A 19,315-nucleotide genomic window follows, 5' to 3' on the forward strand; every position below is an offset into this window, starting at 1 on the left:
ACATGAATGATTACAACTCAAAATGTAAGTTTAAGATATACTCAGTGTTACATAATAAATGGTTATTGGTTTTGTTGTTTTTCCTTAAAAGAGTGATTTAGTTTGTAATGAAACCCCGTTTCTCTGAAACAGCACACACAATACACAAACAACAGCTGAAGAGTGGAGATTAACCACCTGTTCATGTACAATATCAAAGATTCTGAAAATACTGAAGTAATAACCAAATACATAACAACAGTGATGACAGTGAGAGAGAAAAAATTGAAAATCAGTTTCATGTTGATCTGTCGAGCTGATCAGTTACAGTTTAATTGATCTGTTTCTTAAAGAGGACGATGAGATCTAAGCAGCGTGTGAAGATGATCACTTCCTCAAATAAAAAAAAAAACTGTTACATAACTCTGCAAGGGAATATAAAACACACAATCACATCTAGACAGTGTGCATTATTGTTTTTCCCACATTAACAGAGCAGATGGGAATCAGAGGAACCTCCAGTTTACATATTGCAGCTCTGAATCAGTGAGAGGTGAACATGTTCCAGTGTTTCACACCAGCCTTCTCTTGACAGACTCATCATTTCATTGTTCATGTAGGATCTAAAAATAGAATTTGGAGGAGAAATTAATTACCACGCTGACTCCAAAACCCCTGACCTGTCAATCAAAGGCTGGTGCTGGAGGGGGGGCGGGTTCAAAGTTTTAGCTTGACAGGAGCTATTTAGGTGCATGAAGACATCCGTCATTATCAGACAAGAGAAGATGAGGACTTCTGACAGCTGAGATTGAAGTTTTCTTTTATTGTATTCAACCACTCGTGTTGCCTTTCCTGATTCTCTGTGTTTGTCTGTTGACTCAAACTTTCCAAATAAGTGCAGGTGATGATGAGATAGATCTGTACTGACATGTCTAATTGGAAATGAAACAATAAGGATTAGGTAATGTTAAGGGAATTGTTTTCCTCTTTTCATTTTCAAAACGTTTTTTTACGCCCTTGTGTAGATAGAAAGCTGCTTCTTTGAGCTGAAGTATTCTAGTTTTGACATTGGACTCATTTATGAAGCAGTCCAATAGTTTTTTTTATGACTTGCTGCATGTCTCTGAAAGGAAATGTCTTGAGGCAGCATTAATAGAAGTGTACGATCTTCGATGAACTGTTAATACATATTATGCTGGATTAAAGTTACCAATCATGTACCATGAGTCCCAAATCTTTGTGATCATTTAAAGCTCATGTGAGGAAATGGAGCGACGCCTGCAAGCTAGATCAGGCATAACCATCATCCAATCCTGCCCTCTGCCTCTCAAATTGGCGGTCTATTTAAACTGGGAAAATCTCCCATCTCTCCCTTTGCCTGTCAACGATTCTGCTGCCTGCATGCCTATTGCTGAATTTTCTTTCATCCCCACCGCCACCCCAGCATCCACCTGCAGGCTCCGGGGGTGTTCAGTATGTTTTGCTCATCACTCCTCAATGTCTGCATGTAAACTTATCTGCAGGGAGTGATGAGGCCGGAGCCTGGGCGCCAAACATGAATATGTATTTGCTGCTACAATAACAATTTAAACGTGAGTTGTCTCACTGAACTTTTACTTTGGGTCACTTTGGCGCCCTCTATGGAAAAGAGTCACTTTTTCCCTCTACTAACTGATTTTGTAAGTAGTGTTATCTAATTAGAAATATCTTCCTGCTTTCTTCTAAAGCCTGATGTATACTTCTGCGTCAAATCTACCGCGTAGCCTAAGCCGGAGGTCCACGCAGCTTCAGTACCTACGCAGAGGCCTACACACATAGCTGACGTGTACCCGTAGTTACAAAATGTAACTACGGGTAGAATCGACGTAGACGACAAGTCCTGTGATTGGTCCACTCGGCGGCATTGTATTTCCCACATTTACAGCACTTCCAGGATCCCCACTCATCGGCCGCACATCGGCCGTGTATTTCATCTCCTCCTCTCTATTCTTCATGTAATCATGTCTGTATGATAAACAGCAACATGTATCATCTGTAGATTAACATAACACGCTCTGAATCTCTGTGGAAAAGTAAACAGAGATCGTAGCAGGGCCGGAATCAGGCAACCGACTATCACAGAGACCACACTGCCCTCAAGCGTTTCGGTGGAGAATTGCTGCGCAACACGGACACAGCGACAAACAAGCATGTGGTGTTCATGTCCGCGTCAGCCCCTGCTGCGTAGGGGCGACGCAGAAGTATAAATCAGCCTTAACAGTCAAATGTATTATTTATCAAGATTAGTTGAAGTGGAATACGAAGAAAAAAGTCTGTTAATATTCTCGTCTGGTGCCAGCCTGCAGCAGTGTTTTCAGACTTTGAAAATAACTATGCAGAAGTAATCATCCTTTACTTTTATGATTTGGTTTGCTTTTTGGAACTCATAAAAAGACAAAAAATTACTTTGTTTTATAACCAGTTAAAAATTCCTCACAGGAGTTTTGACATCACTTGAACGCTTTCCAAAAAAGCAAAAGGCAAAACATGTCCGAGGATTCAGATGATGGATCTATGAGGTTGATTATAGCTGACCTGATTTCTTTTAGTTCTGATGAAATTAAAAATTCAGTGACCAACAACACAGAAGAAGTGCTCTCAAAGTGGGTGCAGGTGAGAGGAATTCCAGTGTGTGCACAAGTTATTTATATTCACATTTGAGCCCACATGGAGCTTGAGCTGGATCAAACTGTGACAGAGGGACAAGTCTGTCCACTGTGGATAAACAGAGCTGCTGTCAGGGGAAAGAGACTATCAGAAACTTACGCAGAGATGGAGATGTTGGCTGCTGACATTGGGCTGACTTCCTTTACCTCCATTGCTTTCTGCAGGGCAAGCTTCTTATTGGCTGCCTCCTCCTGCTCTTCTTCATCCTACAGCCAGGGAAACAAACACTTCAAATGATGCAGAATGAAAATACCTGGTGATGTGTTGATGTCCTATGCATGTGGATACTCAAAGAAGAAGAAAGCACTTGCACTGCACACTGTAGATGCTTCTATATTACAGTATATATTAATATATGACCCAGCCTACCTTAGTCAGCTCCTGTGCATTTGCGAGGTTATCAACAGCGATGGCCAAGAACACATTCAGGAGAGTGTCTGAACAACAAGACTCAGAAAAATGATAGATATGTTGATTGTTCATGATGACTTAATCTTCATAATGTAACCAGTACTTTGTTTCTAGTCAGAGAAAGTCAATAGAAATAAAAAAGTAATGATCACTGCTGCCTCTAACGGTGTTTTTCGACTCGAGGGACTTTAACCCTGAACTATATGTGTTTCGACCGGTTTGACCCAGGGTCTAAATTTAATTCAGGAGTAGATAATCTCCCCCTGAAAAGCCCCTGCTGGGGGGGTAGTACTTTTCAAAGGTCCCTGGACTTTCGAGGGGCGTGTCTGATTGGTAGATTAACCACAGTGTTTTTATTCTACCCGTCGTCCACAATAACATCACACACACATCAGTGATTAATTTGATTTCTCTTTCTTTCATTGGTTTTTATTTGTTCTATCTTTTTTGTATGTGTGTGTACTTTTCAAAAGAAGAAGCTGTGATTCACTTGATTGAGCAGCTTGTAACAGTAGTCTTCTCTCAGCCCACCGTGAATGCGTCTCTCCTGGTATTACGGTTTTAAAAGTGACCCTGTAAACTTGAGACCTTCAGCTGAATGTGTCAGTGTTTGTGGAGTTTACACAGCTGTTGAAACACAGAGGAAGATCCTGGGAATGCATACTAGTTTAGTTTATTATTAAAATTTCAAAGTGAAGCATCAATCTCATGTGAAGTTTCAAACTTAGGTACACTTACAGATTGAAACTAGTTTGCTCTTCAGTGTCATACAACACACTTCCTCGATGTAATGCAATCACTAAAGCATCAGTAAATATAGACATATGTGGAGCTGATTACTTAGCAAAAAAAATCCATCCTAAATCAATCTTTCCATTCTCACTTTGCTCTCTTTGAACACACTGCAGGGATGTCACAGAGGATACAGTTTCCAAAGAGTGTGAGGACGATGAAGTAGACGGAGGAGAACATGCCGCGTCGGACGCCTCCTTGAGACTCGATCCCGTGGTACATCACGGCATTCCAGTCCTCGCCAGTCAGAATCTGAGGGAGACAAATGAGCCGCAGACGTCTTATCCAGCTCCGTGCTCATCTCACTGAGTGTAGATTTAAATTACCGTACAGAGTGAAGGGTTATGAGCGCAGACTAATTGAAGGATTATCTGCGAGCTCATTAGGGCACAAAAGGTACACACACCAGTCATTCCTTCTAATTAAAAGGACTGATTGTAATCTCTCTCTCTCTATTCCAATATTACCTCATTTATTAAGATGGTGTGAAGTGCGCCTTGCATGTGTCAAAGAGTGTGTTGGGGTTGTGTGTTAGTGTGTGTGTGTACGCATTGGTTTAGACAGGCCTTACCTGGAACACAGTGAGGATGGCTGCTGGGAAGGTGTCAAAGTTTGTTGTTGGCGTCTCGTCTTCAAAGTTGAACCTGTAAGAAAATCAGACCCCAGTCTTTATAAACTGTAAATGTTTCAGACATGTGGTGATCGGGGACATAGAGTCAAAGAGTCAAAAGTTTGACGCCTGTATCGGGGTACATTTCAAAGACTCGCAGCATCAGAGGGGTTAAAGTGTTTCAGATAAAAGAAGCTGTCGGGTTTGAATAAAATATGAAACAAAGAAGAAGAGAAACACACTGCAGAACACTTTAAAGTACAACAACACTTGTAACGTGCTGCATCACATTACAAGAAGTCAAACATTCAGCACTGATATACATTACATCATCAAATCAACAGAGATTATTAACCCTTTAATATTGAGCAAATAAAATATAGTAAATAACAAGTGAAGTCTGATTCCAGGAGTGATTTGATCTCCTTCCTCCTGCTTCTGCTTACTAGAAAATATCTGAACAATATGCATATTGTTTGTTGTAGGGTTTCATATGTTTGAGTCTCTCTTTGTCTGCAGTTACAGCCTCAACACCACAGAAGAAGACTATTCGTCAGCTGTCAGGAGAGGAAAATGAAGGTAGACTGGATGTAGCAGAGAGAAGAGCAGGTAAGTCTGAAAAACAGACTTCTCTTCTGGAGTGTCAATGTTCCAGTTCCTCAAACAGCAGCAGGGAGAGTGGAGCACTTCTATAGAGTTTATATAGAGTGCTCGTAAAACTGATATCTGAGAGTAGATATAAGTACGGGGTGTCGTTTGTAAAGTTGTGCACACTGAAAAGCTTTTATTTTGGTACTAACGGCACCAAATACAAATTCACACTATCACCTAGAGGGAGTACCAAAATAAAAGCATCATAAAGCGATACAAAAGCTTTTATTTTGGTATTTCTGCTAGGCGGCAGTGTGAATTTGAATATTAGCTAAATATTTAGGATCATAGAGCAACATTTAACAATTAGATTTAACATTTATATTTATATTTGACATTTATATTTAACATTTATATCTATATTTCACATTTAGATTTAGATTTAACATTAGATTTATGTTTAACATTACATTTCAATTTAATATTAAGATTTAACATTTAACATTTATACTTAGATTTAATATTTATATTTATATTTAAGATTAGATTTCAATTTAGTATTTATATTTTACATTTATTTTTAACATTTAACATTTAGATTTAGATTTAACATTTATATTTAACATTTATATTTATATTTAATATTTAGATTTAACATTTAACATTAAGTTTTATATTTAATATTTATATTTAACATTTAGATTTAACATTTATATTTAGTTTTTATATTATATTTATATTCAACATTATATTTATATTTAACATTATATTTAAATTTAATATTTTTTATTTAACATTTACATTTAACATTTAGATTTAGATGTAATATTTTTATTTAACATTTATATTTAACATTTAACATTCATATTTCTAGTTAATATTTAGATCTTACTTTTATATTTAACATTTATATTGATATTTATATTTAACATTTAGATGTATATTTAAAATTTAGATTTAAAGTTGAACATTTAGATTTAGATTTAGCATTTAGATTTAAGAGTATTATTATCTTTAATATATTTGTGGCGAGAAACATAAATGTGAAAAAGGATACAAATATTGCTCTAAATGTGATAAAAATGTAACCTAAAAACGTGTTGTGATATTTTCGTACGTTTTGGAGCTAAATGTGTAGAAAGGTTGCTTTTATTTTCGGTGTGCACAACTTTACAAACCATATATAAGACTGTATTGACTGACTTATATATGAAACATGCTGGGTATAAAGCTCACTATATGACGTTAAACAGCTTTAATGAAAATTAATACATAAATGTTCTTGCAAAATGTTTTAATTTATAATATCAGCACACATGAAAGGCCCTTAAATCTCCTTAAATTCAGATCTGTCATTATTTCTGTCAAATGGAACGAATAAAATGTCTTTCCCAATTCTATAAACAAAGCTTGTGATGTGTCACGCAAAGCAATCAAAAAAGAAAGAGCCACAAAACAGACACACAAAGGAAAAGGAAGGAAGGGGGAACATTGTCTGAAAAAATGAGCTTCATCAACGTGGAATCTCAGGGACTCACAATGTATCTGTCGCTTATCTTTTAAAAAACGGCTCAACAATCTTTAAAACACATGCCATCAGGTTCAAATTCAAACTTGGGGACTTTCAAGTAAGGACATGGACTTGCCGGGACAGAGCCCTGACCTCAACCTCATCCAACACCTTTGAGATGAGCTTGAACACTGACTGTGAAACTAATCTTACTGTCCAACAACTGAATGGGAACAAAACCTCAAAGCTGAGCCACCATGTGCTCTACAAAGTCTTTAAGAAGAACAGAGGGTTTCGTAGCAGCAGGTTTAAAGTCAGAGTCGTAGAACTGTGACGCATTGTTATTCTGCAGGTGTTTGCTTCCTTAAGACAGGTGATGAATCACTGAAAACCAAACATCAGCTAATAATAAAAGCCACCTGTATCAGTCTGGCTCTAATATTTACTGTAGATACATTAGGGGGAAGGAGGGAGTGAGGGGAAAGAGAGAAATGGGGGAGGGGCAGCTAATTAAATAAGCCTTTCCTCCCTTGGTATGTCATCATACTCTCCTTCTAGAAGCATCCCTCCTCTCCTCACCCATTGCTCTTCCTTTTCTTTCTTTTCATTCCTTTTCTTTTTTTATTTCCTCTCCTCTCCCCTTCCTCCTTCCTCGAGGATTAGTGGGCCCATGGCAGGGAGCGGTGGTGGCGCTTTGCCGCTGTGCCTGTGTGCACCGACCTCTGTTTACTCTGATAATAGGGATTGGGAGTGTGCTGTTCAGCTTCCGAGCAACATCCACGGGGACTTCATTAAATCAATTCTGAAAACAAGAGTCACATGATGCCAAACTCCCTGCCTGGATGCTCATGCCCTAAAACCCCCGTATCAATCCTTCAGATAATAGCAGCAGGTTTACATTGTGTGGGTGAAAGCAACACGCACTCTGAGAGCACACCAGTGAACTGGAGATGGCGGCTGTGTGATATTAGAAAACAACAGCTGCAGAGCACTGGGACTGTGACTTGAATCAGGACACTCGCGGCATCCTGCAGTCTCATAAGAAATGAAACTGGTTTCTACTTGATGAAGAAGAGGCTGAATATGAGAGGACAACCACTGTGTAATGAAGGCTGCAACACATCAGTGCCTCATTAATCCCAGACAAAGTTTTACAACTGTCAAATGGCTGAAACTAAAATGCTTAAATATGCTTACTTTTTAAAATTCTGCAATATGTATTGATATCTAATATGTATATATTGCAAGTCACTGATGTTTGCATCATGTTTTAAGTTCAAATTATCCCAAATTTGGTTTGTAATAACATTCGTCATAGGCTTAATTTGTTCATTTTGAAAAAGAAACAACACTGGCAATGTTATCACTATCTACAGTCCCTTTCAAACAGCACACTAATCCTGAAATACATGGTTGTGTGAATCCTGAAATACGTGGTTGTGTGAATCCTGAAATACGTGGTTGTGTGAATCCTGAAATACGTGGTTGTGTGAATCCTGAAATACGTGGTTGTGTGAATCCTGAAATACGTGGTTGTGTGAATCCTGAAATACGTGATTGTGTGAATCCTGAAATACGTGGTTGTGTGAATGCAAACAGGCACATTTTTCACCTCCAGGTTGCAGTAGGGGGAGCTGATGTGGGTTAGCAGTAATAGCTAGACACTTCTACTGCAAGCTAGTGTGTTTGGTGATTCATGTTGAGATGAGTTCTGCTGCTTCATACTTTTTACTGTTTGCCTCAGTTCTCAGTATTATGTTTATCAGTGTTGTGTTTGTCTTGCTGAAATGTCGTTGTACATGTTGTAGTGATATTAACTCAAACACAGTCACTATAATGGAAGACGACATAGCACACAACATCAACCAAAACCAAAACCAAATGCAGTACATCAAGTAATGAGAGCACATCCAACACGGAGAATCCTTTGCTGTGAGACGTGTGTGTGAAAGATAAGTTCCTGAAAATATCAAGTCTGAAAGTCCTGAAATTAACAAGTATACACATTGGGAGAATTTAAAAAGTTTTAAGTGAATGGACAGTGGAGTTGTGGTCAGATGGAGTTAGTCAGTTTAAACAGATGAGTTTTGAGTTTGGATTTAAAATGTGGGAGAGAGTCAGTATTACAGAGGTCAGGTGGGAGAGAGTCCCAGAGCTGGGGAGCAGAGAGGCTGAAGGCTCTGCTCCCCATGGTAACAAGGCGAGCAGGGGGGACAGTGAGGTGGATGGAGGAGGAGGATCTGAGGGTGCGGACAGGTGTGGCAGTATGGAGGAGGTCAGAGAGATATGGAGGGGCGAGGTTGTGTATGGATTTGAAGGTGAGGAGAAGTATTTTGTAGTTGATCCGGTCTGTGATGGGGAGCCATTGCAGCCGTTGCAGGATGGGTGTGATGTGGTGGATGGAGGCGGTGTGTGTGATAGAAGGGAGTTGCAATAGTCCAAACGGGTGTAAATGTGTAAAAGGCACTGACTTTATATTAATATGGAAAGTTGCTAGTAAAAAAGTGAAGCCATAATGGGCACTGACATATTGTGTTGAGGATGTCTCAGCAGGGGAATGTTCCTCTGCCTAAAGCTATTCCATTTTTCAATTCTCATAGTTTAACCAGGAGGTTACTTAAGTTGTTTGGAGTGGAGGGCTTAATCTCTCAAATGAAAATACTAATTTGAAAAATCAAATTACTTTTACTTTATAAAACATTACTCAATCCATTTTGAGGATTACTTTGGACCAACCAGCTGAAGCCATCGACAGAAGACTTGGTTGTTTTTACTTCAATACAAGTGACCTTAATTTCAATGATAACATAACCTTACACTCAAGAATAACAGGATTAAGAGTGACTGTTTTTTAACATACTTTGAATTCCTGACTTGATAAAAAGTGAAAATCAGAATTGATTGGACCCCCTGGATCCACGTTCAGACATTAAGGGTAAACTGTGGGCCCGACAGAAGTGTCAATATTAGTACAGATAATATTTGCAGAGAGGCCTGATGTGTTGGGCTGGCTGGAAGCACCATGTGGATGTCAGACTCATCTCACATTTGTCCATCACCGGAGAGTAATGTGATGCTAATGATGGCACAGGCTGTTGTAATGCCAGTCGCCATGGCAACAGCCCGCTGCTTCAAAGACATCCAGTCGCGGCGAGGTGTTTGTGAAGGCCGTCAGTCAGAGGAGACGTGACTTCATGTGAGAGTAGCATTTTTATCTGACGGTGAACGCTGCCTGACTGAGAGGTGTCAACCAATAACAACACAATCCTGACTTTACATGAATACCATCTGAGGTCAACGCTTTCAGAGCACGTTCGTCATAATTAGTAGCATTGACCCCAAACCAAAGGTATTAAAGAGAAATGGATTATCCCACTTTGTTTTTGGGGGGTTTGACATGGGACTTCGACCAGATCCATGTCCGGTCCGTCTCCGATCCACTGTGGTCCGGCTGCGTTCCAAAAGCGCAACCGGTGGGTGTTGACGGACAAGAGAGCACAGAGCTACTGCCTACTACATTCGTAGGTAGTATGTAGAACGTTGTTTCAAAAACAGCCGTAGTCACACTCAACCTGGGGGGCATGGAAGATTAGTAATGCCAAAGTACCAAAAGTAGTAAAGTTGTCCTCATTGTAGAAAGCTTCCCTCACTTTCCATCAACCGTAATCACTGAATACTTCACAGTCACTCCCAGAGGTTCATATCATCAACAAAGGACAGGTGTTGGGTAACCAGATTGTAAGAAACCCTAAATATTCATTGGAGACCTCAAGTTATAAGAAGTATGAATTATCTCAGAATGAAAGAAGTAAAAGGAGTTTCATTTTCCTCCGGACTGGATGACACAGAGCAGTAAATATAATGTTGAAAAATAGATCACAGTGGACCTGAATCTAGCTCAGTCTGTGTGATATAAGGTGACATGTAGGGAAACAGACAGTAAGATATGTGTGTTTAAGTTGAGTCAGACAGCACTGGATAACCGGCCTTTGATTAACTGCAGTCAGCTAAGAATCAGGAGGTGTTCCTGTCATTAGACAACATGGAGCTCCTGCTGAGACTGATATCAAAGGGCCCCAGTCTGGGCTGCTGTTCTGCCAGCTACCTGCTGCGTCAACATGTCTGTCACCGACACCACACCAAGACAGAGATCACAAACACACACACACACATACACACACGCACACACATGCACAGGGAGGAGGGTCAGATGGAGGGATGAGATAGAGGAATAATAGTGTGTATGTGGGTGTGACTGTGATGAAAAGGGGAAGGAAAGGGAAGAGCAGTCAGAGAGCAGCGGGGTATGTTACAGAGATTACTCACTGTCCTCCAAAGAGCTGCATGCCCAGCAGAGCAAAGACCACGATGAAGAGGAAGAGGAGGAAGAGCAAGCTGATGATGGACTTCATGGAATTGAGGAGGGAGACCACAAGGTTCCTTAAGGAGTTCCAATACCTGGAGGGAAGAAGCAAACACAGAAAGAGATGTTGTTTATCATCCTGTAACAAACAACCAAACAATGCTTCGAAGACAGAATAAGGGAGCAAATGGTAGTTTGAGCTGTAGGTGGCATAAAAACAAATCATTGTGTCAGGGTCTACAGCTGGCAGTTCTAGTGAATCACAGGATTACAGCTTATCTAATGAAATAAAACTCTAACAGGATCATCAGATCAGGAGGAAAAAAACTCAAGAAAGCCCTGAGACAGAGAGCCGCTCATGAGGGATTGAAAATAGAGTCTGGATTTCATTTTTCGTATTATGGAAGACCTGAGTGGACATGTATTCATACATTTTATTTACTCTGTTGTCCTGTGATTGGGAGTAATCCAAATCTCAAGATACAAAAGCTGGTTCTCACAGGGTCTTGTTTTCCCGGTGGTAAATGGATAGTAAGATTGTTTTTGATGGAAGCCTGAAGTACAAACTGTATTTTGGTACACAAGTGCATTTGGATTTGAACTTACTTGGTGACTTTAAATATCCTGAGCAATCGCAGAGCTCTCAACACACTGATCCCAAATGATGCCCCCGGTTTGATCATGTCCCAGATCACCTCGAAAATACTTCCAACGATCACCTGAAAGGAGAGCAGAGAGCAAAGTTATCCCATGCTGCATTTATTTCTGCTTCTACAAGCCAAACAGGGCCTGGTTGATCGTTTATGGCTGTAAGTATTGAGTTGTGACTGACTGTCATCAGTGACTCACCCCGAAATCAAAGCAGTTAAAGGAAGAGTGGAAATAGTTCCTCACTCCAAGGCCGTACATCTTCAAGCTCATCTCAGTCAGAAACAAACCCAGGAACACAAACTCTGCTGTGTCTGTTATTAACGTGGACAAATAACAACACCATGAAAAACATATTATATACGCCATCAACATGAAATACTGTGGACATCAAGTGTTTGGAGTATGAATGTGTTCTGAATAAGAGACTTACAGAGGGCCCTTGTCAGCCACTCGGGCTGGTCGTAATGCACAATGGCCACACACAGAGTGTTCAGGCCCACCAGACAAAGAACGATCCAGTAAAAGCTCTGAGCCTTCACCATGCGGCGGATGAAGAACCGGGTCCTCTTCTCTTTACGCCGGAAGTAGGTGGAGCTGTCCAGCTTTCCAGTGCTTTTCACGCTGGAGCGACCGAAAGGAGAGCCCGAAGGAGCTGAGAGAGGAAAGTGTGAGTGTGCTGCAGTCAGAATTCTGTCACTGGTTTTTACAGTTTTCACAGTGAATCACTGTGTGTGATTTCCCGTCTCCTTCCTGCGACTGTGATCAGCAGAATCTCTAAAATCACACAACTCATCAGGACAGTTTTAGATACCCTGTGAAAAAAATATCAACCAAAAAAATGTTTCAGTATTTTCTGGTTTCAAACCAGCTGATTGATCCAGTTCAGGTTTTGTTGTTATAGAACAAGTTGGGGGTCCCTTTCTGCTGCTCTTAGGGACTTAATTTGCACTTTGTTAGCAACATTACACAAAGAAACGCCATTTTGTGACGATTAAGTTGTTTGAAGAGATTCATCAGACTGCTCCAGAGCAAAAGAAGAGAAGAGTTGATTTTGGTTCTTCCAAGTGACTTTCATATTATCATCTGGCCTTCAAAGCACTGCTGAATCACCCTAAAACTATGTAATGGCTACACCTGAGTATGTGTACACATCATTTATTTTGCAAATAAAGTTAAAGTAGCAAAAAAAAAGATGTTCAGCTGGGGAAACCTAAGTCATTAAAGAAGTTTGACTTTCATTACTTGTGGCCGGGAGCATGTAGCTTAGTCGAGCATAAATATGGGTAAAAGGGGAAGACAACTAGCCTGGCTGTGTCAAAATAAAATATATATGCATAGCAGCTCTTAAATCAAATTGGATGTAATCCCATGTTATCTCTTTTGCAAAATAGTATGGATAGCAAACAAGCACAAATGCATTACATTGAACCAATACCTTTTCATTAGCAGAAACCCCAGACTGAATAAAACATGGACTTAGTGACGTCACCCATCAGTTTCTAAAGAGGTGTTATGAAAGATGGCGGTCGCCATATTGGAATGCTGACCCCAACTAACTTCCTATAATTTAGAAACTGGGCGGGGATAAAAGTATTAGCCTACCTGCCAGGCAGAGTGAAATCACTTCACCCCTAACTATGCTTGATTGTCCAGAACTCTTACACTAAATGTTATCAAAACAGATAAGTTATGAAATAAAATTACACCTTTGTACAGCTTCTACCAAGAAATAAATGAAGTACAGAGAAAACCCTTTGAGCCCATAAAAGTTGGCTTTCTTATATGGGTGATAATGGGGATTCCTTGGCTGTTGGTGCCAGCATTCAAGAAGCAACCTCCGGTTTCAAAATATGAAGCCCATGCTGAAGTGTTATAAACTGCAGTTCATCGAGCGTCCGCTTGAGTCTGGCTGCAGAAACACTGGAAACCACATACACACCAATTCAAAGAGACGATCTTTGCAGCAGAAATAAACATGTTTACAGCCTGGTTCAAAAAACGAGTGAAGTCTGGATAGCTAATTTTTCAATTTCAATGATATTAATATTACAAGTTGTCCATTACAAGAGGCACAGCTGACTTGATTGACAGGCGGGAACACTGTAGCTGTTGGCTAGGAGGTTCAAAGCCCGCCTCTTTCCGTCACACTCACTCAACAGCAGTTAGGTTGAGTTCAACATTTCCAATATGATCCCGCCACTGATTGGCCTCAAAACAGTGCTTCAGAAACAGGTGGGTGATGTCACAGATACTACATCCATTATTTATACAGTCTATGATTTTACCCATCCATTTCAGAGGTTATTTGGGAAGCTGTACATTTATTCTGACTTAAAATGTTTAGTGTCACAAAAATGAACAGCTCTCCTGCCTCACTTGTTTCCTCCTAATGAGGAAACATGTCTCTGTTCCGGTTTAGTCAATCTTTGGCAGGATTGCTCTCAGCCTCCAGATAGCAAAACTGCTAAATTTGTTTGTGACACCTACACACAAGTGTGGGAGGTGAGAGCAAAGTTTGCACCACAATTGTGCCACTACCTTGTGAAAGGAAATCGGAGCTTGAAAGACCTCAAGTTTTTTTTTAATGACAGAATCGTAACAGCACGGTTCAGCAGGGTTCAGCAGGGACCCATTTGTCTTCTGTCCTAACAAGCACCAAAAAGTGTTTGTGGCCAAGACTTAGACTGAGAAAAGTCTCAGCGTCTTCCCGAGGGACCGACAGAAAAGAGTAGAATTACCTGAATACTGAATGTCCTGCTCATTAAAAATATGCAGCAAACACTTATGCTAAACTGCAGGCACGATGTGAAACAAGACAGATGAGAGCTGATATCTGGCTGTGCAGCATCTATTCCCCTGGCATCTCAATTTATGGAAAACAGTCAGCAGATGAGTTAGAACAAAAGTAAAGAAGTGAACAAAATGGTTTCAATTGCCCTGCTTACGCTCATTTCCACCCCACAGAAAAGCAATTACATGTTGTCTTTGTCTGTCACCATAAAGTCAATTAATATTAAAAGTCTAATTCTAATGTGCTGCAGGTGATTCCCTTCTATTTTAATTTAACAGACTAATTAGAAAAGTTAATTATACTTCTTTTCCCTGGAGCTGATATGCTTCTACAGGCAGGAGAAAAAGGAGCTGCAGGTCTCCGGATCCAGATGGTGCTGAATTTGCAGTTATAATGTACATTGTTAAGGCTGCTTTGGGATCTTAACTAATGTTTTATAGTGCTGACATACAATGAAGTACTGCCCTGATAAATGGAGATCAGAGAGTCAGACGTCATAGTTATGTCCACAGAGGAGAGGCTTTTATGGTAAAGGTCAACTCTGTGAGCAGAAAGCATGCGAAGGCCAGAGGTGACCTGCAGGTGGCCCAGCATGAAGGAGATGCAAGACTTACCGACAGAGGAGATGTCTGCGAAAGGATCCTCCCCCTCTTCAGCACCGATCAGGTCATTTTTACCTTTCTTGACTTTGCTTCGTTTCAAGACTGGAAAGGAAAAGATCACATGAGTCTGGATGTAAAATATATGAATATATGAATGAACCTGTTGCAGAATTCTTTATCATGCAACATTAAACTTGTTTTAAAAACATCTGATCCAAAAGAAGTAATGTAGAAAGTGCATGTGTGAGCTTGTTTCCGTGCATGTGCATGAGAGGGGAGGAGTGAATAGCAGGCATCAATCATGTTCTCATTTGTAGGTTTTCTGCCTTCCTGTTAGAAGTCAGCCTTGGAATGAAAAACTGCCGGCACAACATGAATGTGATCGTCACATGTCCAGCCCCCTGTCATTGGAGTGGTGGGCTCACTCTGGAGACCTATAAATGTGTGACTTAGCTCAAAGGGCTGCAATGAGGAGGAGCCGGGCCAAAAGAGATGACCCTGATGATGGGTAATTGGATTAGATTATTAAAGGCTCATCTCAACTGATTCTTCTGCATTGACATTTCATACACTTTATTATAATGATGAGGTAGATTGTAGTATTTCATAACCTGAGTCCTGATTCACAGATTTCAGGCTCTAAATGACCAGGTACAAAACAAGCAGCAACCTCCGGTCTCAAAATATGAAGCCCATGTGGAAAAACGGCTTGGCTCTACGTCGTTAATTCCTCTATCAAGACACACTGTGCGGCGGTGAATTTTTTCTAACGCGACAGTTCAGAAGATATTAAGATTACGAGTTTTTGCCCAAATAAGGACATTACTGATTGATTGACAGGCGGGAACACAAAGCTATTGGCTAGGAGGCTCAAGCTCCGCCTCTTCAGTTCAGCATTTCCAATATGGCTCTCGTCGACGATTGGCTTCAAAACAGCGCTCAGGAACAGATGGGTGACGTCACGGATACTACATCCATTATTTATACAGTCTATTGTACAAACAGCTAAGAATTGACTCTAGTATATTTTGCCTGAGCATAAATGTGCTGAAATGGTTCCAATAAATCCCTGTAGGCAAATATGTCTGATCAAAGCACTTTGGTTAACAGTGCATGATTTTGCCTCTGACAGCTCGGACTGTTAAAACAAATGTCCCCCTGGGTGTTGCACAAACTTTCAGGCTCCAAACATTGGCATTCTCCACAGGTCGCCTCACTCTTCCACATCAGTTCTTTATTTCATTATGAGCTCATTTCACATAAAGCTACTGTGTACTCACTCCCCCTTTCACAAGCCCCTGATGAGCTCTGCAGGAGTAAACCTGTTTTACTCTGATGAGATCCTGTTTCCTTACCAAAAAACAACCATTACATCAGACTCCACCACCGAAAACTTATTCAGTTTCAATTTTTTGAATGGTTAGATCTGTGGCAAGCACACTGAGGCCGCATCAGACAAGCTAATCCTGTGTTCTATGTGGAAAATGACTGTTTCTGTTAATAGAGTCTGGTGGCTCTGGGCAGACTGATGAAACAGCTATTTCTAGTTTGAATCCCCGTAGTCATTCTTCCTGTTCTGATAACTTCAAAAACAATCTGGGCCTGTGAGATGCAAAATACTTTCAGTGGACATACCTCGATCAGGCAATGTGCAAAAAAGATTACAATTACACCAACTACTTCATTATTTTATATGCATTAGATATTTAGAACATAAAGTATGTACAAATATCATTTAATGTCCCTTAAAGTTTGCATTAAATTACAAAAATAACTGGATATGCAGATTTTTGGCGTCGAGGCCCAGAGGAAACCCACTGATTAAACGACCTTTAAAAGTCAAGAGAGGAGATTGATTAAATGTTCTCTCGTGTTTTTCTTTTCTTTAAAAAAATAGTAAAAGTATTTGCACATCATCACAGACTACAACTGTTGAACCCTTTTTTATCTGAAAATGAAATATCTACCCTAAAGGATATATCCTCCAATGTCTCGCTTATAAATTGTACGACAACAAAGAATGTTTTTCGACTGAGTCAGTCGGCTATGACTGGCTCTTTTCTCCACTACTCATACCTGTCATTCACACAACAGTCGCCAACTCCATATTTTCTGCTCCAACAACATCAGAGTGCTTTTACTACGGCTGTGGTTTCAGACTTTCTAATCCCTGATATGGAACTAATTGAGGAAAACAGGCCGCTGGCAGCTGTCACTTTACTACAATCATCAGCCCGGATGTGTTTCCAGTATGCGACTATTTACTGGAAATGGGCTTCCATGTGTGTGTGTGTGTGTGTGTGTGTGTGTGTGTGTGTGTGTGTGGTAGTTTTATTATTCTAACAAATCCAATCTGACCCAAGCTGTAAATCCCACTAATTAGCCCCTTTGCCTTCACACCAGGCCTAATGAACTGGGATTACGGGCAAGAGAGAGAGAAAAGGAGCAAGAGAACGACAAAGAGTGAAACAGAAAGAGAGGATAGAGGGAGAGAGACAGAGAGAAATGAACATTATAGTGTTCCCATTGAGATAAATGCAATGAAGACGTGCTGTGTGACACCATAACATAACATCTATAAATATAAATGGATATATAATTGAAATTGAATTTTATAAATTATCGTCAGGCAACCAAACGAACAAACAGTTTCTTCACTTTAAAGCTGATCTGTAAGAATATTTGTGTAACATGTATCTCAAAAAAGCTGCATCGAGTTAACTCCAGTAGGTTTTTAATTTGCCAGCCAACAGTGAGTTAAATTTACCTACAACAGTGTCATTTCAGACTTTGAAAGATAAAAGTCCAACACCCTTTTACTTCTGAAGACATTTCAAGGTACAGTGTAAAGAAACAGGATTATTTAGCGATATTCAGTGCTCAGATTTTGGACTGAAACGCTCCCTTGCAAACCTCGCCCGTCAGTGAAGCGACGGTGGCCTTTGAGGACAAGAAAGCCTGTGATAAGTATGACCTTCCATTCGTCTAGTTTCACCATCAGAAATGTCTATCAATACAAATTAGTTTTTGCACAACAACCACTCACTTCTTCTTCATCTTCCAACCAGTGCATTTCCTTCAGCCTCTCACTGAATACAAAAGCGTAGTTTGTCTGTTCTGTCCTACTGTAGAAACTTAAAAGTGTAAGATGGAAGGGGTTTGCTCCTGTGTAGATATAAAAGGCTTGTTCTGAATTACCAAAAGCAAAGCATTTTTTATATTCAGGTGATAACACAGTAATTACATCTTACTTATATTATTATGTTCTGTTCTTTTGAATGCCACTGAATACTACACACTTCACATTTTAGTATCAGATTTTGAGATCTGGCTGGGTTCACATTTTTCAGACTAAAACTAGATTCCTGTGAGATTATTTTCCCATCCTGCACCTGGTGAAAAATCACAAGAAGCTGCAGAGACTGCTCTTGGCAACAGCTTCTCTTATGTTTCAGTGTTCTTGTTTAACTGCAGTGATTGTGGTCTGAACATTATCTTGGTTAGCATTGCAAGCTAGCAGACTTTTAGAAAAGCACTTCTTTTATCGAAGCTTATCGCCACTGCATGAACATTTATACACACTCTACCCTGTTAACTGCTCTCTGTTTGTTCTCTGAGAGAATGAACTTGAGATGTTGTTATTATTCACATCATTTAAATGTTTACTGAGAACTTTTGAATATACTGGATTTCATCTTAAAGTAAAGACAGAAGTCTGACTGTGGACAGGTCTGACCAACTTTTATGACTTTGAAAGGTTGTTTAATGTAAGATCTGTAAAAGCCTTACATTTCTCTGGTCAATGATCATATCAATAAGTCTGAGTTTCAGGTAAACCTTCTCTCCAGTCTCAGGTCAGAAGATCACATTCATGGCAAATGATTCATGCTCAGCATGTAAATGTTGTAGAGAGTCAAAGACTGCATGTGATTGATGAACTGTTCCTCTCTGTGCCTGCTTTACCATCGAAGGACCGAGGGAAAGCAGGCGGCAGAGACTCAGCCCTGTTATCACCTGGCAGGTTTTGTTTCCTCTTGTACCACGCACCATCCATCGGGGACTTCTCCTCAGCAATCTCATCTTCTTCCTCCAGCAACACCTCCTCTGCGCCGGAGCGAGGGGGGAGAGAGAGGAGAGAGAGAGAGAGAGGAGAGAGAGAGAGAGAGAGAGAGGAGAGAGAGAGAGAGAGAGAGAGGAGAGAGAGAGAGAGAGAGAGAGAGAGAGCAGAGGAGAGGAGAGAGAGAGAGAGGAAGAGGAGAGGGAGAGAGGACACAGGGACTTCTAATCAATTTCTCATGTTTTCTAACAC

The 19,315-nt window shown here is 40.3% G+C and overlaps 1 protein-coding gene across 1 annotated transcript in view; it reads right to left on the bottom strand.

Annotated features, from left to right (window-relative positions):
- cacna1bb (calcium channel, voltage-dependent, N type, alpha 1B subunit, b) overlaps positions 1–19,315 on the bottom strand; it is a 194,813-nt gene that overhangs the window by 65,014 nt on the left and 110,484 nt on the right. Inside the window, exons 11-20 of the mRNA XM_034709309.1 lie at positions 19,021–19,110; positions 15,019–15,108; positions 12,044–12,265; positions 11,812–11,924; positions 11,569–11,681; positions 10,926–11,057; positions 4,460–4,532; positions 4,023–4,140; positions 3,055–3,122; positions 2,785–2,891 (exon numbers count right to left, since the gene is read on the bottom strand). Of these exons, the coding sequence (XP_034565200.1) occupies positions 2,785–2,891; positions 3,055–3,122; positions 4,023–4,140; positions 4,460–4,532; positions 10,926–11,057; positions 11,569–11,681; positions 11,812–11,924; positions 12,044–12,265; positions 15,019–15,108; positions 19,021–19,110 (1,126 nt within the window). The remainder of the gene's footprint in view (positions 1–2,784; positions 2,892–3,054; positions 3,123–4,022; positions 4,141–4,459; positions 4,533–10,925; positions 11,058–11,568; positions 11,682–11,811; positions 11,925–12,043; positions 12,266–15,018; positions 15,109–19,020; positions 19,111–19,315) is intronic.

This window comes from Notolabrus celidotus, chromosome 19 (assembly GCF_009762535.1).
Source record: "Notolabrus celidotus isolate fNotCel1 chromosome 19, fNotCel1.pri, whole genome shotgun sequence".
NCBI lineage: Eukaryota > Metazoa > Chordata > Actinopteri > Labriformes > Labridae > Notolabrus > Notolabrus celidotus.